Below are 25,857 nucleotides of genomic sequence, written 5' to 3' on the forward strand. Positions count from 1 at the left end.
ACAGTATAAAAATGCAAAATAATTGGTTACAGACTTTTTAGAAAATCTCTGTCTAACTTTACAGTCATCTAAATCAGTAGTTCCCAACCAGGGGTCCGAGCAGGTTTCCGGGCGGCCTCCAAGCAGGGCCAGCATTAGACTTGCTGGGGCCCAGGGCAGAAAGCCGAAGTCCCACTGCATGGGGCTGAAGCCCAGGTCCCTCAGCCCTGCCACCCTGGGTTGAAGCTGAAGCCTGAGCAAGGTAGCTTCATGGTGGCCCCTGTGGCATGGAGCCCCAGGCAATTGTCCTGCTTGCTACCCCCTAATGCTGCCCTGTTTTTTATATGCAGAAAATCAGTTATTGTGGCACAGGTGGGCTGTGGAGTTTTTATAGCACGTTGCCCAGGGAGGGGTGCTCAGAAAGGAAAAGGTTGAGAACCCCTGATCTAAATCATGGCTAGATAAATGAGATGTAACTTGATAAATGTCAGATCTTAGATGCATGAAAAATAGAGCAGGTATTCTCTATGTCTAAAATTGGATCTGAATTTATGTAAGCTACATGAAATGAGGGTTACACACTTTATATGCTCTTTATATGAAAATCTGATCTGTATGGAAATTACATGGGAATGTTTTGTGCCAGTTTTCAAAAATGCAACCTTTTACTTTGCAGAAATATTAGAATTTTTATTAGCAATCTTTACTTGGTGTAGAGAATCCATTTTGCTGAATCCACTCTCAATGTTGCCTTTAAATTTCATTTAGTGTCCCCTTATTATAAGGCAATTTAAATAAAAACAGTGGGTGCATGAATCGTTTTCTACATGCCATTCATCTTATACAATTTGGTGATTCTGTACGTATAGTCAGACCTGAACTTCTCATTAACTCTTAGAAGGTGAAGGTTTTGCCATATGTAATGGGAAACCTAATTTTATCCAGATTTGCAATAATGCATTTTGGATATATAACCTCAATGTCACATTCCTTTGCACATTGAAAGTATATCCATTCCCTGAACCAGTACCTCTATAAGTTACAGTATTTTATACACCATAACTTCACAGTTTGTTTCCCAAACTAAATAAGCATAGTCTTTTAAATCTTTCATAATACTGAATAGCTACTATACATACCTTCAATCATTTTCATTTCTCTTCTCCATTCTCTTTTTCTGTTTATCTTGGGTTTGAAATAATATGACCAATACTTAACACATTATTCAAATTGAAACGAACCATCTATTTAAATAAACGCATTACCATATTTTCTGTTTTCTTCTCCATACAACCTTTTATTCACTTAAAAAAACCCAAAAACACTGATACACATTTCACAGATATCTTCACGGAGAAATCCACAATGATGCCTGGATCTTGTACTTGAGAACTTGCCACTGGGCACATCTATTATAAATTGTTCCTTCCAATTCATAATTGTCTACAACTTCATCAACTAATTTTTTTAGACTCAAATGGAGTTCCCAATAGTCCTCCCTAACCTGAAATAACTTTGAATCATCAGCATATATCACCACATAGCTATTACCTCATTTTCCAGATTGATGATATGCTGAACAGCAGTACTGGTCTCAGTACTGATGACCAAGCTGCTCTTCTCCCTGCTACAATTCCATCTCCTCCATTTGGCTTTTCCATCCCTCTCTGAGATGCCATTATTTACTGTTTTCTGGTTCCTTCTCAGTTTCTTAGCTTGAATGTCTGGCTCTCTTTCTTCAGTCATCTCATCCTTATATTTTCATTATAATGACTGATCAGACCTCACTGCTTCTTGCATCTTTTCATTAACCGGCTGTTTGATTTCTCTCTTTGGACTGATTCCCCCACTCACTCTCTTGACCAGATCATTAAAACATTTTCTGCTCATTTCTTAGCTTTCAAGAGTTTTGAAAGAATTCCATCAGGAGCACTCAGAACTATTAAAGTTGACATTTAACAATCTTGGAATACTTGGGAATTCTCAGGGGCTGGAAATAAAAGCTAATGCACCAATATTTAGAAAGGGTAAATGGGATGATCCAGATAACTACAGGGCCAGTTAGATTGACAATGATCCTAGAGAAAATCATGGAAAGGATGATACAGGATGCAATCAGTAAAGAATTAAATGATGATAAAAATAATTCCAATCAACAATGGTTTTACAGAAAATAGGTGTTGTCAACTAAACTTTTTTTTTATGAGAGCATCAGTTTAGTTGAAAAAGGTAACTGTTGACATTATCTATTTAGATTTGTATAAGGCTCGTTACTTAGTACTGCACACCATTATGATAAAAAGTTATACATACTCAGTGTAGCATATTAAATGGATTAAAAACTGGCTTACTGATAGATCTCAAACAGTAATTGTAAATGGGGAATCATCATACAACTGGGGCATTTTTTGTGGGATCCCACTAGGATCTGCTCCTGACTCAATCTGTTCCTAGTCTACTATCTTTATCAGTGAGCTGGAAGAAAACATAAAATCATTGGTGGTAAAGTTTTTCATAGGACACAAAAATTGGTGGATGGTAAATAAGGATAGGTAATAGTTATAGAGAGCAATCCAGATCACATTGTAAACTGGGCTCATTTGAACAACACGTGTTTTAACATAGCTAATGCAACATCATACATGTAGGAATCAAAAATACAGGGCACACCATAAGATGGGAAACTATATTGGAATGCAGTAACGATAGGGATTAGTGTGAGCTAACAGAGTGAATACTGTCCTTGAATGTATAAGCAGGGGAATACTCAGTAGATGTAAGAATATCTTATTACCATTGTATATGGCATTAGTGAGACCACTATAGGAATTCTGTGTCCTGTTCTGGTTCACACTTTGAAGTGTCCACACTTCGAAAAGGATGTTGACGAATTAAAAAGAGTTCAGAAAAAGCTACAAAAATGGTTCTAGGTCTGGAAAACCTGTCTTGCAGTGAGAGATTAGTGAAGCACAATCTATTTAGTTTAACAAAGGGCAGGAAAATTAAGAGGTGACTTGATCACAGTCTAGGATCACAGTTTATATGGGGGAAGATTAAAGAGCCTTCTACTGCAAACAATCAAGCAAAGGAAAGAGTAACAAAATTTAGTGCGCTGGAAGAAGTAGTAGAAAAAATAGACTAGAAATAAGGAACTTTTTTTTTAAAAAAAAAAGCACACTGAGGGTAATTAATAATTGGAACAATTTAGCAGGAAGTGTGGTAGATTCTCCATCACTTTAAGTCTTTGAATCAAGATGATATGTCTTTCAAAAAGACATGCTCTAACTCAACTAGAAGTTCTGGTATTCATGAAGAAATTCCCAAGTGAAATTCTGTGGCCTATGTTATTCTGTGATGGGGCAAATGGCCCACAGTGGCCAATAAAGGATTAATAGAGCCCTAGGGAGGTTGCATGAAAAGCAGCCAATAGGAGAGGGGCTGTGAGGAGGGGCAAATCAGGGCCCAGCAGGGCCATATATAAAGAGCTTCAGGGCAGAGCAGTGTCAGTAGTCGTCTGGAGCAGGCGACAACACTGTAGAACCATGAACAGCTTAGTAGAGGCAGGAACCCACAGAGAAGAGAAGGAGCTCTGAACAGGCTGCTAAGACTGAGGAGGATGCTGTGGCTGTGGGGAAATGGCCCAGGGAAAGGCAGCGATAGTAGAGGTGCAGCAGGAGGCTGCAATCCACAAGAACCGTAGGCTGGGACCTGGAGTCGTGGGTGGGCCTGGGTCTCCCCAACTCACCACTGGGGAAGTGGCAGGACAGTTGATGGGAGTCACCACTGGGGAAGTGGCAAGATAGCTGACTGCAGTTGCCACTAGAAAAGTGGCTGGACAGTCACTGATGAAATGTAAATCCATTGGGGGTGTTCATATGCTAAGTTTACCATTTGAAGGCCAACCTTACGCTACATTGGTGGATTTTTTTCAAGAAGCAGACAAATGGAGAAAAATTGCCACTGACAATGGGTGCATTTTTACCTGCTATCAGGACGGCAAATTATCAAGCAATGGAATGGCTCGGGGATAATTGAGCATGTCCAAAACTACTCTTTTCTATCGGACTTGTATGGGTCCTGGAGAATGGACTCATCACACCAGTTATCTGTGAAATACTATGTATTCTCAAATGAATCCTTCGACTAATCAAATGGTCATGTGGAAAAACCAGATGCTTCTCACCCTGTAAACATATGGCCAGCAGCCTGTCTCATACAGAATTGTGCAAGTGTGGTGTGGATAAGAATTAATGTGACAGTGTGTCTAGAAGTGGTGCCAGAGATGGAGACAACTATAATGATTACTTTGTTGAATAAATGTTTTCAGTCCTACATGTCAAGGCTAACTTTCCAAGGATTACAAAAGATCAGTGTCTTTTTTTAATATGTAAGCAATGCATCCCTGTTTCAAAGTATAATTTACAAAAAAACATGCTTTTTAAATGTTTTCTTCTAATATAGATCTACACAACTGTTTTAGGTTTGTTGTGTTTAATACCATTGTGTTTGTGGGGAAAAGGAGCTTTCGAATGATACCCAACTCAGCCCATTTCCAGTGACACTGTATTATCCAAATTTCCACCAACCAGGGGCCCGGACCTGGAGGGGGAGGCAGGCCTGGGCAGTGAGTCCCCCTGCCATGCTGCAGAGGATGATACCATTGAAATTATGAGTCTGTAGGTTTTTATGAACCAAAGGACATCTCCCTGACCTTTCTGCCTCTAACTTGCCCACAGAATAAGACTTTACAACATTATGCTCCCGGACGACGTACTGCTGCTGCTTTTAACTTTGCGAAGCATAAAGAGAAAGTTACCAAAACTCTGATGAGTTTCACGGATGCTATTCAAAAGATTGTGGGCTGCATATGTGAACCTCACACTGCTGCTGTCTGAGAAAACTACAAGCAGCGGGAGGAACAGGCTTACTGGGTAGGACAACCCGAAAATGGAGAGTGACAGAGAGTATTTGCAAAGGTCCTGGGGGGATGAGTAGAATAGTGGACAAGACCCGCCCCTAAAGCAGATCTTCTTCCCCAGTGACTATAAGGCTTTGCAGAGCGATGAGAGAATAAAGGTCATTCTACTTTCCAGAAGCTAGAGAAAATGAGCAAGGCTTCAAATTTTTCAGGTAACTAATGTCTAGAGGCTGATACCAATGATGGCACCACAAGCAGGATCTAGGGTCAGTCCCCTGGAATTCCAGCTCCTGGGTATAGCTAGGAGACTGGGCTTCCCACCAAGATCTCATTTGTGGCCCTTCCCAATCTCTCATAGTTTGGGCTAGAGCTGTAGTATCTTGAAAGCAATTAAAACAAGTTTAAACCTGATACAGAATCAGACAAAGAGCCATTGACTGAATTTGAGAAGGATGACTAGATCTGAGGCACAAGAAAAGAAAATGATTTTACCTAAACAGTGTTGGATGATTTGAAGACAGGAGCAGTCAGGAGGTTGAAAAGGTTACAGTAACCCAGTACAAGACAACAGAGATGTGAATCATCATTTTAACAACTTCAGCATATATAATATCTCATTAAGCCAAAACTTCTGTTTGAGCATCAGCATCATGGATGAAGTCAGCACAACTCCAAGAATAGTGTCAGTTAGTTAACTGCTGCTTCACAGCCAGCATGAAAACTTGTTAACCTTAAGTCCCTTAAAAGTATTATTATTTATCAATTGCTGCACCAGTAAGATGGAGACAAAGAGTTACTGCTATATTCCTGTTCAGCAGCCTAGGCGGCCCTGGGTACATTATCACTACAAGTCTCCTTTATGAATACAAATGTTATCTCTAGAGTCTGTTACTGCATGTCCCATCGTATTTCCAGGAGTTTCCTGATTTACTTTCTTTTCAAACAGCAGCAATCCTGAAAGTACCTGCTGCTTTTGAGGCAATTTGTGATGTTGCATAGCAAGGCGATGAAATTTTGAACATGCTAGTATAACATGGCACTGAAAAACTGTCCAACCATCTTACAATTCATTGAGATTGTCCCTCTTGCTGCGGCAGGTGGGGCAGTGATGTCCCTGCAGCCTGACAACACAGCGTGGGATGTCCATTCCGCAGCCTCACGCTGTGCAGTGCCTCTCCTTTGATGCCGCGGAAGGAGCACTGCCAACCACAAGCGATCAAAAATCATGAGCTTGGCTTAAAAATCACGATCCTTTAAACAATAAATGTGGGGTTCCTCTAAACTTGGCCATCTGGTGTCTGAGCTTTTAGTACATGCAAGTCCCGTGGTCAAACTTTTCTCGCAGTCAGGAGGGCTACAGGCATTTCTTTTAATGGGAAGCTGAGCATCTATGGAATCACCTGACTCCAGGATCTGGGGCTTGGAGAAAAACACCCAGCAGGGTGCCCCGGTGGCAACACTATGCCGGCTACCAGGCCTTGACGGCCACCTATCATACCGTCGTCACACTGCCACGAGGAGCAAAGTCAGCCAGAGAGTGACCCCAGCGCCCACCCTGGGACCAGCAGGGCACTAACGCTCCCCGAATGGGGGTTCTGGCACTTACCCCATAGCCCGGCCCTGCCGGTGCCGGCGGCCTCCTCCAGGGGGCGCTGCTGCTGCCGCAGGAGCCCGGCCCCGCTCAACACCTCCAGCACCGTCTCGGGGGATACAGCCACCAGCTGCTCCCACAGCCCTCGCGTGTAAAACTCCACCGTGTGGGCCTGGCACAGCGGCAGCGCCCGCCTGAGAAACTGCGCCACGGCCCGCAGCCGGGAGGCCACAGTCTCCGCTGCCGGCTCGGGGGGGAGGGAGCCGAGGGAACGCGACATGCCGAAGGAAGGAAAGTTTCCTCGGTGCTCGATTTGTGATGTCTGTCGGCCGGGCGGCTCGGGCTCGCCCTGCCTCAGGTGGTCAGGCTGGCGAATCGAACACCGAGCAGAGTTCATCATCTATCCGCCAGGAGGCGGGCGCTGTTTGGTGACGTGCCCAGAGCGCGACGAGGAGCGTGAGGGACCGGAGGAAGGCTGATGGCACCGGCAGGGAATACGAGGCGTCGGGCTGCCCCAAAGAGAAACACCGCGGCGGCCCAGGGTCCTCGCCGAAAGCGGCAGTGGCGGCCGGACCCACAGCAGAGCTTTCTGGGGAATGTTCGGGAGGGTGAGTGGGGAGAGAGAGCCGCCGCCCGGGCCCCGCGGCTCCTGTGGCGGGGGGAGGAGGGAGCGCCGCCGCAGAGGCCTCGCGCGGGCTCTGACGTTCAGGGGCAGCGCGCGGGGGATAGGGGGAAATCGCGCTTTCCCCCCCAACGGCCGTCCCTGCCCCTTGTGCCCAGAGCTCGCGCAGCCCCTCGGGGCCTGTTGCCGTCGTTGCATGTAGTGTCATAAGCCCCCGGGGCTCACGGGCTGCAGCTAAGCCTGGCGCTTTTCTGACCGTTATAATGGGGAGGAGTGGGAGGCTCTTGGCAGGTGCTTCCTGTGCTCCAGGCCTCATCCCCGCCTGGTTTCTGGAAGCAGGGTTCCCCCGTGGAATGGTGTCGGGACTCTGGCTCAGTTGGGTCTTCTCCCCTCCTTAGCATTGGTCAGGGAGCGGGGTCTAAGCTAACTCGAGAGCTGTAAATAGATAAGGCTGGGCATGATCTAACGGGGCCAGCCTTGCAAAGTGGAGTTGCTGGGGTTGTAACTACTTGGCTCTTGAGGTCCCAGAATGCAGAAGGGCTCCCAAGCTGTCTTTGCTTTGGGTTCAGGTCAGCTCTGTGGTTCGTTGGACATAAAGAAATACATATGTTGCAAATGCATTTTAATTCCTTCATTCGTAGTAGGAGACACACCAGTGATAAAGTGTTTTAGAGAAAATACTGAAGGGTGAGCCAAGCAACTCTCAAATTTTGGCCCTTGAGCAGGAATGATTAAGCTAAATGCTTGTAGGGAAACCACGTGTGCAGTTATCCAAGTGCTCGAATGGTTTAATCCTTCTGTATGGAAAAGAAGACTCCCATTTATGCTTCTAACTGATAAATGGCTATACAAAGTGGAACAACTATTTATTTTTTTTTTTCTTTGAGTGACTTGAGTGAATGTTAATAATAGTCATGTATGTGTTGAGGGTGACATATATTTCTAGGCTTGAGAGAGAGAGCTCTTCCCTGGACAGTTATAAAAAGCAGGTAAATGAAGAAAGAAAGATATAAGACAATGTTTTCTTTTAAAGTACTTCTGTTGTACTTTATTGTACATTGTACTTCTATAACTGAGACAGTTTTGTTCCAGTTGTACTTAAATATTTCTTGGGCATCCAAGATTATTTTTAGCAACACTTCTTTGAATTCCCTTTGATCTCATACGCAGAGCTGAAAGCAAGAGATTATGAGAAGTAAACACTGTTCAAAAATGGATTTGTAAAAGCTGTAAGGAGACCTTATGAATCGTCTGGTGTGTTCATCCAAGTATTTTTAAGTGATTATCACCAGCAAGGCTACACCCCACACTACCATGTTTTGCAACTACTTTCCTACAGTGGTGCAGCTACAACAGTGCTAGCAGCCTAAGTGCTAATGTAGGGATCAGCTGTTTTCACCTTCATGTTTTGAAGCCTTTTTCAGTTTTCTTGACACAACTTAAAACAGTGAAGCCCTGTCTATAGCAGTGGTTCTCAACCAGGGGTCCGGGGCCCCCTGGGGGGCCGCGAAGCAGGGCCAGCATTAGACTTGCTGTGGCCCAGGATAGAAAGCTGAAGCCCTGCCACATGGGGCTGAAGCCCAGGACCCTGAGCCCCGCCACCTGGGGCTGAAGCCGAAGATTGAGCAGTATAGCTTCGGGGGAGTCCCTGTGCATGAGGCCCCAGGCAACTGTCCTGCAACACCGGCCCTGGCTTTTATATGCAGAAAATCAGTTGTTATGGCACAGGTGGGCCATGGAGTTTTTATAGCATATTGTGGGGAGGGGATTCGGGGGGGGGGGGTTTGAGAACTCCTGGTCTATAGTAACAGTTAAGGTGCTAGTTCTGGTTCATGTGATGGAAAAACGAGTGAAAAATGCACTAGCAGACTAAAAGCGTATTATTATTAAGTTACCTTCTTAGATAGTTTGTGTCTAACTCACGCTTTCTAATGGCTTCAGGGCAAGGATTTGCATTTTGGAGAAAGCAAAAGATCCAACGGGAATACAAGAAATTACTAAAAAAGGAGGGAAAGGCACATCCTCAATGGAAAGTTCAATATACAGATTCTTACCCAGAGCACTTGAAGCATCTCTATTTAGCAGAGGAGGAAATGCTTGAGAAACAATCAAAATCTAAAAGAACTGTAGTTTTGTTAGAACAAAAATGCAGCACAACAGTAAAGTAAGTATCATTTTTAAAACAATTTTTCCCCTTCGTTCTTAAGTCACCCGATGCCACAGCTTAGGTCCTATGGTTGGTTTGTTATCTTTAAGTAAAGGTATAGATATGTTTTCTTAACATTAAATATTATTCTGAATTGTTACAAACAACAGCTTTGTGCTTATTTTATCAGAACCAGAAAGCAAAACTGACAATAATTAGGGTTTGCATCTTGTGTTCCCTGTAAGCTATGTGTTTGGGCGGCCGCAGAGGAGAGATTTAAGTGCTGCCTACCTGATAGCAGAGCATTCACAGCCAGTAGCATATGTTCAGGTGCCCCTCCCCCCTGCATTGCACCATCCTGCAGCTGCTCCCGGGACCCTTCTGCTGACTGTGCAGAAGGGAGCTGATGTCAGGGTGTTCCCTGGCCCTCGCCACTGTACCCCATCTCCGCAGAGCAGGGCAGGGGGACAGCCTGGTTCAGGAGGACTCGGAGCTGCTGCAGTCTGAATGGTGAGTGTCTGAGGCCTTGACTACACTAAAGGGAAAAGTCGATCTAAGCTACGCAATTTGAGTTACATGAATAGCGTAACTCAAATCAACAGAGCTTGGATCTACTTACCGCAAGCTCCCACTACATGATGTCGACATGAGACGCTTTTCTGTTGACTTCCCTTACTCTTCTTGATCCGGTGAAGTACAGGAGTCGATAGGGAAATGATCTGCGGTCGATTAAGCGCTAAATCGACCACTGATGCATTGGTCACCATGCGTGAATCCCCCAGTAAAGTAGACAAGCCCCGAACTCTGAGTGCCTTTCTTAAAGAGATGGTGCACTGTTTCTGAAATTTCCCCAGCAGCCAGGTGACAGACACAGTCTGTCTCTCTCTCCCCCTCCCACTACCCATGTACCCCATCTCTGCAGAGCCGGGGTCGGGGAGACAGGGCTCAGGACAGAGCAGAAGAGCTTTCAGTGAGTGTCTTAAAGAGACAGCGCCACAGCTTTCCCCAGTGTTACACTAATAAAATAATACCAATAGGATCTTATAAGAGAGAGAAGGCAGAATGCCACGTTTATTGTAAGTAGAACAGTTAGCATATGCTTTTCAGTCACACAACACACACACAAGTCCTGATCTTTTGCTGATGCATGCATTCCTCATTCACACGAACACTCTGTCACAGAAACCTTCAAAAGTATACAGAATACATTGTAAATTAAGCCTTGCTAAATCTTATAACTAAAACAATTCACATTGGGGCTTCAGGCCCTCAACATTTATTTATTTATCATAGACACAATACAAAATCCTGTCTTTTACTAACTAAACTTTATAACAGGTCCTAATTGTAATGCATATGGGAAACAGAATGCCAGTCTCAGACAGTCATTCCTTTCTGTTATTCAAAAAAGGTGGCTGGCAGAATGAAATCAAGGTTTACATCAATTCTTATAGTACAATTATCAAATTTAGCCCTACGTATTTCCCCTTTTGACTCCTCAAGAACAGTTCTTGAGTGGGTCATATCTAATATAATTGTCTCATAGCCACATATTGAGAGGCGATTTGAGCTTGTGGTTGCAATTTAACAAACAGTCTTTTTATCCAGCAACACATACATATTATTCCAATTAAGCAGATGCAGGATAATACCAGTACAATTAACAGTGGATGAAGCATAATTGACAGTATGCCTTTACAGGTGGGTGACGAGCCCGTAAAAATATTATACCAATGGTAAGCTGTTATCTGTTTTTCTGCAGTGGCAATTCTTAACATGTTTCCAGTCTTGCATATATAATATGAATGTTAGTTTCCCACATTGCCTTTTTGTTTGTTCTAGGAACTGTGTTACCTTTTTACCTTTTAACAGGTGATTGGCAACTTTCTGCCATTCAGTGCCAAGATTGATAGAGAACTTAGCTAAATCAGTGCTTACAGTAAGCCGATTATTGGTAAATACAGTACTTGCATTACATTTACATTTGTCTACTGGTGGGTTGCTAACACTTTTATCTTCCCAAAACACTTTTTTCCAAGAATTAACACATACACATAGCCCATTATACAGTTCTTTGGTCTCATTATTCAATTTATTTCACATACATGATTTTAGTGAAATATCTTTACTACAGAGCTCTGGAGCAACAGGCAAGGACAAGCACACCCACTTTTGAGGAGCCCACTCAGTGCAACCTCTGGTGTCCAATAGCTTCCCTCCCTCCCTCCCCAGTCCACTGGCTCGAGGTCCAGAAGGATCCCATGTGCAATATGGAGAGTGGGCTAATTTTCCATATTTTTGCTTCCAGAGCCTGTTGGTGTGCGATTTTAACAACAATTTATTCCATTAAAATGTCTGGCCTTTCTATGCTAGAAACATATATTAGTATGAATGGATGCAGTATTAGTGATTTTTTTTCTTTTGAAGTGTATTAAAACCTTAGTGTGTTCTGATATTACCCCAAACATTGACAAGACAAACCATAGAAACAATTTCTATTGTGACAGTAGATTCATGGATTTCGGGTTGCTTTTCAGCTGGTATCAGCTTTTCCTGATTTTCTGAAAGACAAAAAGAACATGTTTCTACCCCTTTTGGGGTGGCAGATTATTGCTTAAAATATTTCTTTCACAAATATCATTGTTGATTGCAGGCAAAACAGAGGAATTACACCCATACTTTCCTGTGTTTTATTCTATAGGGAGGCCAGGTTTCAATGGCTTCTACCTTTCAAGAGTTATGGGGAAATTATCCCACTGTTTAATCATTAAATCCACGAGGTGCGGTACCTCAGTTTCCCTTCTTATACAGCAGACCAAGTTTATAATGTTTTTCCTGCTGTGATAAGCTTTAAGTTTATTTACAGGTAATAGCTGAGAAGCATCATTACCATGTGACCTTAAAGGATTTTTCCAAAAATCATACACACTATATACATTGTTGCAGGGGTACTTATTAACATTAAATCTGTTACAAGTATCTTGTTATACCATGCCTTTTATTCAGACAATTTGTTTGCTGACCAGGTATGTCCTTTATCTGCAGCTTCTTTGTGCTGCTTTCTTTATCAGTTAGGTAATTTGCATTAACACAGACTGCTTCCTTGCTTGCTTTTGGATCCAAAGCCATCAGCAGCTTAGAGACTCTATCTTAAAAGGGACACAGTTAACTGTTAACAGAGTTTTGATTACGCTTCACTTTTAACTCCTGCTTTCAAAACATACAGCGACCTGAAAAAGAAAACACAACCTATTGTGAGGCTCCCTTTGGAGCCCTAATAGGATTTTAATTAAGTAGCATGGTATGTCTGCATTTCTTTTACAATGTATACTGCACATGTTCTGGGGAAAATGTACATTCCTTCCATAGTTTAACTTCTATAACATTATCCATATCAATTTTTACATAAGGTGTAACTATTTCTTTTTGTGCTTACAGAGTTTTCATGTACCTTTATCAAAGTGACAGTTTGATTACTCAGAGCCATCTTAAGGTTCAGTGTTTCTAACATTGCTTCTTTTGTTTTGTGCACCTCACTCCTGCTGTTGCTTCAGAGGAGCGCTGTCTTTTTTAATTTCTTATTCTTTTACTACAGCTCTTATCTGCTATTTTGTTACCAAAAAAACAAATACAAAAAACGAATCCAGAATCTATTCCTGTTCTCCTGATTTTAACTGCCCTCCTGCAGCCACAACTTAACATTTTAAATTTTGTAAAGCATTGATTTACCTCTTAAGGGTTAAATGCCAAATCCCAAAGCCAAACAACACTAATCACCTGTGTCTAGCAAAAAGTTCTGTCAGTTTTGCAACTTTCAATTAGAGTCAGATGGATTTTTAGTGGCAGTATTTAAAACGGAAACAAAACCAATTGGTCCTTAGAACTTTACATATTTACACACACACAGATAGATACATACACATTTTCTTCTTCTTAACATTCCTGCCACGCTGCTCTGTTTTTTATATCTTACATTCCCTGTATACATTTGTGGCAGTTAAGTTCCAATAGAACCCCCTTATGTTCTTTTAGCAAATTTGATTAAATTGTCCAAATGATTTTAATCAGTTTATTTTTGCCTGGCTAATTTACAGACATTCCTTTGGAAAAGGGCCCATTTTTCCTTCAGAATGGCTGCAAAGAAACCAAGAATTCTTTTCCTCTAACACTTTTTTTTCTTTTTAACATTTTCACAAAGTTTAGCTGCTTAATTCCCTCCAGCTTCTGCAGTTAGTTAAATCACTTGCTCATTTTCCAAAAAAACACCTTAATCAACTTAGATTTCACCATTCCAAGTATTGTTTCTGTTCCCCATGTCTGCACTTACTCCTTTCCTTATTTCTGCCACCATGCCCTCAGGGCTTGTAGCCTGTTTTTCTTTATCTGGGCCTGATCCTGGCGGGAGGGTTTTGGGTTTTTTTGGTGAACTGTCCCTTTCCATGGGCACAAGCTTTGTTCCATTACCAATTTAGCAAGGAGGGTGGGCTTCTCAACTAGCCCCCCCCAGCGCCCCCCCCCCGCTCCTGGTCCCTTTCCTTAAACATTTTTACAAGCTTATTTTGTTTCCTACGTCACCCCGATATCGCTCAGTGAGTGACACAGCCTAGATTCTCTGATCCATCTACCTCCGATATCGTTCAGCGTGTTGCCAGGCCCTTAGGCTCTTGTTACCCCTGATATTTCAGTGAACAGTCTGGCTTGGATTCTGTAATCATAGCTTAGAATATTATGAGCTCTTTATGAAGCCTCTACCTTCCAGAGGTCAGCAGGCTTGGTTAACCAATAATAATGTCGTGCTCCTAAGAGCAGGTCGTGTGCACACTGGTTGGTTTTACAATAACCAGGACAAATGCCAGCATTCCCCCTTGCGCAATTTTCCACCAATTAGTGTTACACTAATAAAATAATACCAATAGGATCTTATAAGAGGGATAAGGCAAAGTGCCACGTTTATTGTAAATACAACAGTTAGCATATGCTTTTCAGTCACACAACACATACACAAGTCCTGATCATTTCCTGATGTATGTATTCCTCAGTCATACAAACAGTCTACATTGTAAATTAAGCCTTGCTAAATCTTATAACTAAAACAGTTCACATTGGGGCTTCAGGCCCTCAACATTTCTCTAATCTATTTTTCATAGACACAATACAAAATCCTGTCTTTTACTAACTAAACTTTATAACAGGTCCTAATTGTAATGCATATGGGAAACAGGATGCCAGTCTCAGACAGTCATTCCTTTCTGTTATTCAAAAAAGGTGGCTGGCAGAATGAAATCAAGGTTTACATCAATTCTTATAGTACAATTATCAAATTTAGCCCTACACCAGCAGCCAACACACACAGTCTCTTTCAAACTCACCTCCCAACACCTATTTGTATTATTATTGTTGCTTTTTGGTACTTCCTTCAATGCACATATTCACTGTAATTTTATTCTTTCAAAGTGTTATTTTAGTGTTTTGACTGGTCTATGCATTTCATAATTTTTATTTCTCTTACACTTAAAATTAATTCTTTGAGTAGTGAGTTCTAAAATGCCAAACTTGTCCTGGTTCGACTAATTATCCCTATGTAACTTTTTAAAAATATATATTATATCTAGGTTTTTTTGTTTCTACTGGTGGCACACATAGGCACATAACACAATTTATTCAGCACCTGATGGAAAAATGAGTGGGAACATTTCTTGAGCCCTCTGAAATAATGAGAATTTTTCCATGGGACTTCAGTGGAAGAATGAAATAATGATTCTGGGCCAAATAATTTACTAATTTCGTCCCCAAATCCTACTAACTGAGATGCCTGCACAGATCCTGTAGCAATAGAGGAATTTAAATTAAAACTACACTGGTTGGAAGAGAATGGTAGTTAAATTTCAGTTTATATTTTATGTTGAGTGTGAATGCAAAAGGCATTTTTCTGTCCTAATTTTCCTACTTTCATGTTAACAGGAAAATGATAGTCTCTATGGAATAAATAGCTTTGAACTTTTATTTGGAAAAATGAACAACTGCTTTTTAATACTGTGTTTAATGTTAAAATTATTATTTAAAAATCCTTATTTTTTTTCCCTTTAAAGGTAAGTTGATTGGTTTCTAAATCTAATAGGGAGAAAATGTTTTTTGGAAACACTCCCTTTGTTGTGCTACAGGTAATTTACTAGGTGGTGATGTTATCAGCCAGTGCCCTCGGATGATGGGGGGATAATGTGCTTCTGAAGATTGTTAGTGTCTTTTTTTTGGACTGCAAAGCAAATCTATTTTAGATTTTGTGCTGCTTGTCACAGTGGCCCTGATCTCATTCCTGTTGAAGTCAATGAAAAGATTCCACTAACTTTTAAACAGCTTTTTGCTTACATCTTAAATTGGATAAGGTATTCCTTGTATCTTTTCTAAAGTCATGACAGCTGTTTAAAAATACACATTACATATGTTTTATCCTCCAAATGTGTCTGCACTTCCATGATGAGTACAATATTTTTTTTATATAAATAAAAAAATAGGGGACTATTAGTAGAGCAGTTTGAGGCAAAATGTATTGTAAATGGGGTCCTGCCTGGGCCTTTTTCCATATCATCTCATTGTGCTTCCTCACTCTACATAAATTTCCATAATCCACTTACTCAACATGCCTGAACCAACTGCACCTGAGTCCTGTCACCTTACTTTCAAATAAACTTAATTTTGACCCAGCACCTTTTTAACTACAGTTCAATATTCAGATTAACTGTTCTTCTTACAATACAGAAGTTATCATCTTTCATCTTGTCAATCAGTTCATCACTCAGTGTCCATGATCCAATTCTAGAACTGTGATAATAGTGTGAAAATAGAAGATACTTTACACACTTACACAGCTTAATTCAAATGTTTAAATTTTCTTAAGCCTTTCTGTGTCTGCAGCCATTCGGGTGATCCAATTTATTTGTATGAATGTTCACAGAAAGTAAATTTCAGTATTTTGTGCTGAAAGTGTTTCCAATCCCAGCTAAGCAATAGAGATTAAATTTAGAACATTTGTAGGCAGCCCATAATAACAATTTGAAAAAAAAATTGTGTTATCTTTCAATTATTTACTTAGGCTAACTGTATAGTAGGTTTCTACCCACTACATATAATCAAAAGCATCCATTGGATAACTCACCTACTTCATTCTTTAGACTATGGTTCTTACATACTATTTAATTTGGCCATTATAACCTTTGACTCTTCACTTTCCGTTTTCATCGTTGACAGCTGCAGCTTGGACACCATATTGTTCCTGTATGCAGCCTCCAAAGGCTGTTATTTTATCCCACTTGTCTACATCTCTTCACTTGAGTATATCGTTTTAAGGCAGTGGTTCTCAAACTTTTGTATTGGTTATCCTTTCATAAAACAAGGCTCTGAGTGTGATTTCCACTTACAAATTAAAAACATATTTTTTTATATTTAACACTATTATAAGTGCTGGAGGCAAAGCAGGGATTGGGGATGGAGGTTGACAACTTGTGACCCCCACATAATAACCTTGCGATCCCCCGAGGAGTCGCGACCCCAAGTTTGAGAACCCCTGTTTTAAGGTGTTCACATATTCAAGGCGCCCCGATTAGTGGGTGGCGCAGGCCAAAGGATGTACTGGCCGCCACTTCCAGCACCTCCCATTGGCCTGGAGCAGTGAACTGCAGCCACTGGGAGCCGTGATGGGCCGAACCTGCGGACACGGCAGGTAAACAAACCGGCCCGGCCTGCCAGGGGCTTTCCCTGCACAAGCGGCGGAACAAGTTTGGGAACCACTGTACTAGATGATGATACTCTGTGATGGATTATATCACTGATGTCTCTCCAACTATCCCCTTGTCGTGAATCATAATTCTCATGTGGAATGCTGAGACTTAAAATTTTGTTCTAAGTAGTTCATATATTGAAGAGAGAATTTCACTGAGGTGTTCTAGTGATAATGTTAACTTCTGAGGATTTTACTGTCATTGGAACTTTGGCCAGAGCTAATTACAAATCTTGTTGCATCTTATTTGTTTTTAAGTATATAAATCTATCACTTTATCTTTAAAAACACTTAATACATTATAGTGCAACAGTGAAATTATTGTACTAATTAATATTAACAAGTATAGTTTTCAGTCACTTGTTACAGTTGCTTGAAGTTGAGTCTCCAGAAATTCTTGCTCTTATTGATTGTATGACTGCTGCTGTATTACATGTGCTACGTGAATTTGATTCATGACAGTTAATATTAGGGCTGTCAATCGCAGCTAATGCAAGCAATTAATGCAAAACAAATTAACTAGATTAAAAGAAATAGTTGTGATTAATCACACTGTTAATAATAGAATACAATTTCAATTTATTATAAATATTTTTGGATATTTTTCTACATTTTCAAATATGTTACCTAAAAGTGAGAAAGGCACATGACATTTATAAATAAGAAGCAGGCAGCATTATTTCCCATAAATGTAAACAAACTTGTTTTGTCTTAGCGACTGGCTGAACAAGAAGTAGGACTGAGTGGACTTGTAGGCGCTAAAGTTTTACAGTGTTTTGCTTTTGAGTGCAGTTATGTTTTTAAAAAAAAAAAAAAGATAATTCTACATTTGTATGTTGCACTTTCCAGATAGAGATTACACTACACTACTTGTATGAAGTGATTTGAGAAATACTGTTTATTTTTATCGTTACAGTGTAAATATTTGTAATAAAAATAATATAAAATGAACACTATACACTATGTATTCTGTGTTGTATGTGAAATCAATATATTTGAAAATGTAGAAAAAAATCCAAAAATATTTATAATTTACATAGGTATTCTATTATTGTTTAACAGTGCGATTAAAACTGTGATTGTGACTTTTTTTAAACATTGCGATTAATTGCTATTTTTTTTTAATAGTTTGAATCCTAGTTAATATAGTTTGGGATTATTTGCCACTTTACCACATTCTGTATTAAGGTATAGGGGATATCAAGTAGAATCTTGTCTATGGTGTTTCTATTCTATTCTTTTTTTTTTTTTTTTTTTTTTTTGGCATTTGTCTTTGTATACTGCATTACTATTTAAAATAGTAGCATACTATGAAAATGGTGTGCTCTCAATTTTAGGTGTTAGTACACAGTCTTGCCACATGATGGAGCTGAAAATAAACTGATGACTTGCAGAAAATAAATGTGATACTTTTGAATGTCAGCATGAGTTCTAAGACAGTATCTGAACTTTCCTTTTTTTTCTGACTGAGCCTATATCATGTTTGCTAGATGGCACTGATTAGCTGTCATCTCTGAAATCTATAGAGCATCAAGGAATTTATCCATCTGTTAGTTTGTCTGGCAGAAGTATTTTCATTCAGAAGTATTACCTATTTTCAAAGAGAACCAGTTTAAATGTTGCTAATGGCTTGAGTCCTTATTTACCTATCATGCTATTTAAATAATGTAAAAATTGGGAATCTGAACAAAATCATGAAAGTTGATAACTCTGTTACAAAGAAAAATCCCACAAGGGAGGGGGAGTGTGGTGGCAGGAAACATCTACCCCTGCTAAGCTACATTGCCTCCTGCCAGATTACTACATGGAATTCTCTGCAGTCTGAAGAGGGTGGTGATGTGGGGAGCAGAAATATCCCTAATGCAACCCCTCAGTTCTGTGGGCCATATGCACAGGGCACAAGAGGCACTGTACTACTTAGAACAACTCCCTGCCATTCCTCTTTGTGCACACAGCTTCAGGTAGTTCAGTCGCTGGTATATTAAGAATTTACTGAGAAACTTGATCCCATCATGATTGTGATAAATAAATAATCCACAGGTTTGGATCAGGTAAGCATCATAGAATCCTGTGACTGGAAAGGACCTCGAGAGATCATCTAGTCCTGTCCCCTGCACTCTTGGCAGGACTAAGCGTGCTTTTGGTATAGAAATTTGGTGAGATTTCTAGTATTTGTGTAATCAAGAACACATTGCAGTCCCAGCAGACACAAGAATGAAGAGACAAATGCCTTTTTTGTTGTGAAAAAAGAGGGTATTTTGTTTTTGTTTTTTGTTTTGTTTGTTTTTTTTTAATGTAAAGATTCATGGTCTCTTCTTAGAGCCACTTAATTCCTAAATAGTCTATACTAAATCAATCCTGCTTTGTGCTACAGTTATGATTGTGGTAATCTAAAGATCCATGAGCTGATTACATGTACACTTGTCCATTATAGGTCACATACGACTCAAAAGAAGTTTAAAAAGAAAACTTTGAATCAAAAAGCAAAAGAAGAATATGAGAAAATAAAGGCTGAACGCGCCAAGAAGAAAGAGGTGAACACATCTTAAATTGAGATATTTGGGGCAGGATTGTGTCCAGAGGTTAAATTGGAGGGGGGAGGTAAATGATATTCTTTGTCTCCGAAATCAGATTAAACACCACTCACGAATGTACAAGTGTTAAAATATGATTGTTCATGCTCTCCTGTTGTGCACTGCACTGGGTTTCCTGAGTTTTGTTCTCTCTCTGAGTTTTAATATACTATGTACTTATCTGGCTAAGCTCATACTTCACAGGAGTTGATGACCCCTGTGCTCTTTGATCTGGCTTCCCTTCAGTGAGGTTTGGCTGTCCTGCTTGGACTTCTTGGACTTGATTTTTTGACTGGGGAAAAATAAGTTGTGACATCTCCCCCGTGCCATCCATTTGTGATGCTAACTGAGATGTCACTCGCTCTGGAAACTGCAAATGTTCATAATGAGATAACAGTGTAATGCAGTTGCACCAAAAAAAAAGAAAAAGGGGGCTAATATCATTCTGGAGTGTATTAACAGGATTATCATATGGAAAACTTGGGAGTTAATTGTCACACTGTATACTGCACTGGTGAGGTTTCAGCTCGAGTACCGTGTCCAATTCTGGTTGCCACACTTCTGGAAAGATGTGGATAAACGAGAGAAAGTTCTAGAGGAGAGCAACAAAAATGGTAAAAGGATTAGAAAACCTGACCTATGAGGAAAGGTCAAAAACAAAAAACACTGGGCATGTTTAGTCTTGAGAAAAGAGGACTGAAGGGGGATCTGATAAGTCTTCAAATCCATTAAGGGCTGTCATAAAGAGGACTGGGATCAATTATTCTCCATGTTCAGGCAGAACAAGAAGGAAAGGGCTTTGTCTGCAGTAAGGGGAATTTAGGTTAGGTATTAGGAAGAACTTTCTAACTCTAAGGGTAGTTAAGCTCTGCAATAGGCTTCCAAGGGAAGTTGTGGATTCCCCATCATTGAAGGTTTTTAAGAACAGGTTGGACAACACCTGTCAGAGATGATGTAGGTTTTCTTGGTTCTGCCTCAGCACAAGGGCTGAACTTGGTGACCCCTGAGGTGCCTTCCAGAGCTACATTTCTATGATAATAGGATCATTCCTTCCATACTTTGCTTAGCAATGAAACAGTTAACAATATTGGAATTTAAGGCTAGCTCCAAGCTATCTGCAATCCTGTCAGTCTACACTCAATTCACATACTGAAAGTTTTTTTTGTAACCATCAATGTTAAGATTCTTTAATGAAACCTAACTTCCTGGAGAACAAAATGACACCTGAAGTCAGGATGCAGGACTTGTTTATTATGTCTTTCCCTCACTCACCACAGAAGTGAACGTGCTAAGCTGTCAGCTGATGGACAACTTGGACCGGACCCTGAATACAGCAGACCAATTTATATGCAGGGATCTAGCGCCCTCCCACTTCACTCCCTGGGGGATATATTTTCATGCAGTTAAATCATAAAGGTGTGAAACTCTTCACCAAGGAAACTTGCCAGAAATCTCTTAGAATGGAGGCTCTGGCTCACAGATAGTTGAATCATCTTTTCTGTGCTTCCCCCTCCTCTTTTGTCACTAGTAAAAGTGATTCAGAAGATGAAGGGGGAAGCAAGTCATCCTAACCTCCTCCGCGCCACGTGCCCCCCCCTTCGCCCCTCTCCCCCCCCCCCCAATCAAAAAGGCTTTGGTACTCAGACCTAGTAGTGTGGTCTCAGAGGTCTTCACTCCCACCTATTCTACAGGCAGGATTTCCATGTCTGTGTCCCCCTTATGCCTGACAGCAGGGCTGTTGAACCACAGGCTCTGAAGAGAGGGGATGCTCCTCCAAAGAGAGGACTCTTAACTTTTCTCAGGTGTTCCACTTATTCAGAGCACGCAAAATCCTCCTAAAGATGCCAAGGAAAAATTACCCCAGAAAACCAAGTTTTTTACAAGATGGTGTAAGACCTTCCATCATTGCTGTTTGCACCTAAGTGCTAAATAGTGTTGTAAATCTTGACACATCAAGTTTCTAATAGATCACACAATGATATTAATGTTTTTTAAGACAGCATATCTGTCCATACCACAAGTCAAGTTTATTTCCTTTCCATAGAAACGTGTTTTCTTGTAGTCTTGTCAGTAAGAAGAGCCTCCAAAATGTATACCTGTAGACACAAGCCATCCTGCATATTCCACGTGGACAGGGTCATTCTTCCTGCTCCAGAATAATTTGTTTCAAGCCCAATGTCAGCACTGATCTAAAGTAACTTTTCTCTGATGGTTCTTTGTCTGGCCTGCATGAAATGCAATTGATTAGGAGTGTTTGATGTTTGTTTTTGTTCAGTGCCACACATTTTAGTATTTTTTCAGTAATGTTAATTAATAAAATACTCATTTATGGACACTTGGTGTATTTGAAAGGGACTTAGTATTTGCCATTATTTAGATTTTTCAGCTGCTTTGGGATTCCTATTTAGAAATGTTTGTTTGTGTTATTTACATTTAACTCGCTTCATATTTTCATACAACATAAAGCACTATTCCTGCTGAATTATGAAATATTTCTGTTGCATAACATTGTTTTTCATGTGTTTTTAATGTCTACAAAACACTCTGAAGCCTATTTATGCAATGAAAAGAATATAATATGGATTTTATAAACTAGCATCTCTTGACATGCACACTGCTGCTAAGACATCTGTCTTTGTGGCCTTTATGTGTTGCATTTCAAAGAATAAAATCCCATCAGAGCAGCCATCCAAATAAACTGAAGCAAGCCTTTAGTCTGATTAGTGGCAGCTTCACGTATTTTGATCGGACATGACTTCAGTGTATCAAACTAGTTAGCGTGCTCATTAAAAATATAATTTGCTTTAATAATTTATTCAATGTAAAACAAAATATTGATAGTAGCACCTAAACTGGCCCTAAATGCTGAATAATATTATATAAAGAGTTTTATACCATGCTCGTCACTGTAGTATGTGTGTGCCTTTCAGTTTTTTTTCTCATTCTCTCCCCAATGGGAGAAGTGTGTGTAGTACAGTGTCTTGTTGTAGTGGGGAGGCTTTTATTTCTTGTTTCAGTTTGTTTTTTTAATATGTATGTTGCAATGTATTTGTTATAGAAAGCAGGTGAAAAAAAAATGTGTCTTGCCCTTGGAACAGAAGGTGGTGAGGTTTGTGATTTTCCTTCGTTCCTGTGGGATTTCATTCTACAGCCTCAGCCAGCCCTTTAGAAAGGTCTGTGTGAAAGACAAAAGAGCTTTAGCTTTATGGTAGAGAGTACCATTGTGCCACAGATGTGAAGTTGCCAACGCAGTCTTCGTTCCAATGCTTTAGGCGAATGTAACATTTGTTTCTGTTACAATAATATCTGACTCTTCTTCAGTTCTCAAATTTCTTTTAAAAGAGGTGGTGGCCATAAAACCAGTATAGTACCCAACTTCCAATATTTTCACGAAGACGCGTGAATTATTTAAAAATCACGTCTCGGGGTTTGTACTGATTCTGATGTTCTCATGTCAGTTACATTTTTGCTGCTTTTATTTCAGGCAGCAGAGAAAAGGAAACGAGAAAGAGAAGAAGCTCAAAGGCTCTACAAGCAAAAGAAAATGGAAACTTATAAAATATTAAGTAAAAGGACCAAAAAAGGACAGCCAAATCTAAATTTACAAATAGAATTTCTCCTTCAGAAAATACAACAAAAAACATAGACCAGATTATCTTCTCTTTTCAGTGAATTAAATCAATCTACTAAATACATGTAATGACTGGAACTTTTTATTGTAGGTGATTATTTTTTATGAGAATATATGGCAACTGTTTTTGTTTGTTCTGATTATTGGTCCAGGATTGTGCTGGAGAAAGTCATTGGTCCTGAAAACATTTGTACTGGTCTGAAAATAATATTTCTAGCTCAAGCAGATTGTGGGATATTGAACCTTTACAGTAAATGTTCTAATTAGCACCTTGGTTTATTCTTCAGTTCTATACTTGATTTTTACCAGCCAATATCCCAAATGGCTAGTTTGAGACTTTTTACGTTTTTGAGAGCTGGGATTCCATGCTGCTTTTCAGATGGCATAAAGCATATGTTTTCAGCTCTAGCAGTTCTTGTGTTGTTGGCTGCTGAAATCATGTCTGTTGAATAGAGAGAAACAGGATGGTAAACTATGTGAACGTGATGTCTAATGAACTTGCCAAGCAGTTTGGGATCTGCTGATGGAAACATGCTGTGTAAGAGCTAGGTATTGTATTAATTATGTTTAATTCTGTGGCCAATTCTAAGATACCAGTGGATTTTTAAATAAATAAATCTTTGACCTCATCAATGGAAGTAAGACATTTTTACTACTGCTTGAGAAGTGAAGACAGTCTCATTTGCATCACTGCATTAGAACACTTCCCTTGCCCCTATTAGGATAAGATTTTCCAGAGATTAGTATGCTCTCATCTAGGTTTTTTCAGTTGCACAGATAATGTGTTTTGGTCATTCCACATGTTAGCTAAATATCTTTGCATATCTTGTTTATGGCTCTTCTTCTTGAAACGGATCGTCCATAAATACATTTGAACTCCATTTACATCTGTTTAACATTTTTCCGTGCTATCACTTTAAATCTAATAGTAATGGTTCCTTCTACTGAGGATTTTTTCCTCTCTTGAAAACATTCAGGCAAATCTTGTAAATATTATGGGCTTGTTTTTAAGTTGGGCGATGGTGATGTTTACTAATGCTAATGATATTTAGCTCTGGGTGTAGCTATAAAAATGTTAATTTTTGTACACTTGCCTGCAGCCATGGCAGCAGTTAAAATTTTTTTCAGAACAGTATGTTCCCATGTTTCTATCTTCCATAGCATTCAGAAAATCATTTTTAAGGTTGTAATTTTAAATAGCAACAAGCATAGTATGGTCAATATAATGTAGTGCAATACAAAAATGAAGAACCTCACTTCACAAGGGTTTATTACAAAAGTGGTAAATGTTTATAAAACTTTTAACTTATTCCTCCATATATTAAAATGCCATGTTTTGAAGTTTGAACAAAAAGGTGCATTTGAGGTGTAATTGGTCCCCTTTAAGAACTGTGAGGCATTAATTCATATCAAGTTGAAAAAAATTCAACTCATAGTTTAATTTGCAATATATTTTGTGGTATAAACCACATTTGTTTAAAAAGGTATGAAGTTATTTCTTTGATCTTTGAGTATTGCTTTATAAGTTAGATTTTTTTTTTTTTTTAGGGGATGGGGTGCTTTGAGAGTATTACTGAAAGGAAACTACCCTCTTAGATTTTCGTGTGGAAATTCAGTCCTGTCAAAATTCTCTCTCCCTGCTTTGACAGCCAATAAATAATGTCGGATGAGTCTCTACATCTGATAAAGATTATTCAGACACAAAGGGGAGGAGGGTCTGTTCATCCAGACACTTGGATGAATCTTCAAATTTGATCAGTTGTCAAAGCAAAGGCTGCAAAAATAACTAAGCTGTAGACTCTCTAGAGGGTCCCCTTCTGCACATACATATACATAATTAGCAGTGAGGGAACTTGGAATTTCTCATTGATACCATTCCATATAAGGACGAATTGAATGTGATGGAAAGACTTCTTCAGGCCATATGCCATAAGAAGAACCATCAGATCTGCAGATCAAATTCTAGAGAAATATTTATGCTATTAACAATGTATTGTTATGAGATGTTTAGTATCTTCTGAAATAAAAGAATCCTCTTGCTGTCTTTGTTTTTATTTGAAGTACTCATGTAGAAAACAAACTATAAAATCTGATTGGTTGACTTTAAGCTCCCTCCAGAGTGAAGTAGTTTAGAATTGGGGATAGACAGTTTGTTCTCATTTCTCAGAGCTGTAAGGATTTGCCTCCTACTGCCTCTTCACACAACTTGCCCTCTTGGTTCTGCATCATTGCTGTAATCTCATTCAAGCAGTATACTATAGAATTTGGCAACAGAGTAAGTGTGAGCTTTTCTCCTAAGAATCTTTTTTAGCAGATGAATGCATTACCTGCAGGAGAGAAAGTAAAGGCTCTTGTATATCTGAATAGTCATCTTTATTATAGAGTCAGCACATCACACTCACCATCACTAATTTTAACAGTATTTCTATCCTACCCCCTTATTTTCAGTTACTTTAACCTTCCATGCTGAAATTTTCCAAGTTTAGTCTCTCAAACTCTTTGCTCATAGAAAGCTGCACTGTGGCAGGAAAATGGTCTTTATTGAGAAGTGCCTTTCAGCATTTTTGCTTCAAGTTGGTTTTGGTGGCTGGAAAACAGATTCATACAGTTTCTGGGGTATGAT

The 25,857-nt window shown here is 39.8% G+C and overlaps 2 protein-coding genes across 4 annotated transcripts in view; one reads left to right on the forward strand and one right to left on the reverse strand.

The window, feature by feature from the left end:
• The window catches only part of METTL25 (methyltransferase like 25), a 105,550-nt gene extending 98,459 nt beyond the window's left edge, over nucleotides 1-7,091 (reverse strand). For 2 of the 3 annotated variants that reach the window (XR_012156728.2, XM_073327622.2), the window contains exons 1-2: nucleotides 6,504-7,091; nucleotides 5,962-6,096 (exon numbers count right to left, since the gene is read on the reverse strand). Coding sequence is in view for 2 of the 3 variants with exons in the window: in XM_073327622.2 (XP_073183723.2) it covers nucleotides 5,962-6,096; nucleotides 6,504-6,888 (520 nt within the window). In the remaining variant the exon portion in view is untranslated. The remainder of the gene's footprint in view (nucleotides 1-5,961; nucleotides 6,097-6,503) is intronic. The other variant, XM_073327623.2, reaches the window with a different exon arrangement.
• Nucleotides 6,891-25,274, forward strand: CCDC59 (coiled-coil domain containing 59). The gene is made up of 4 exons (XM_073327624.2): nucleotides 6,891-7,096; nucleotides 9,052-9,274; nucleotides 19,465-19,564; nucleotides 23,088-25,274. The coding sequence occupies exons 1-4, from the start codon at nucleotides 6,967-6,969 to the stop codon at nucleotides 23,247-23,249; spliced, it is 615 nt and encodes a 204-aa protein (XP_073183725.1). The 5' UTR covers nucleotides 6,891-6,966; the 3' UTR covers nucleotides 23,250-25,274.
• The last annotated feature ends 583 nt before the right edge of the window (nucleotides 25,275-25,857 follow it).

Source organism: Lepidochelys kempii, chromosome 1, assembly GCF_965140285.1.
Source record: "Lepidochelys kempii isolate rLepKem1 chromosome 1, rLepKem1.hap1, whole genome shotgun sequence".
Lineage (NCBI taxonomy): Eukaryota > Metazoa > Chordata > Testudines > Cheloniidae > Lepidochelys > Lepidochelys kempii.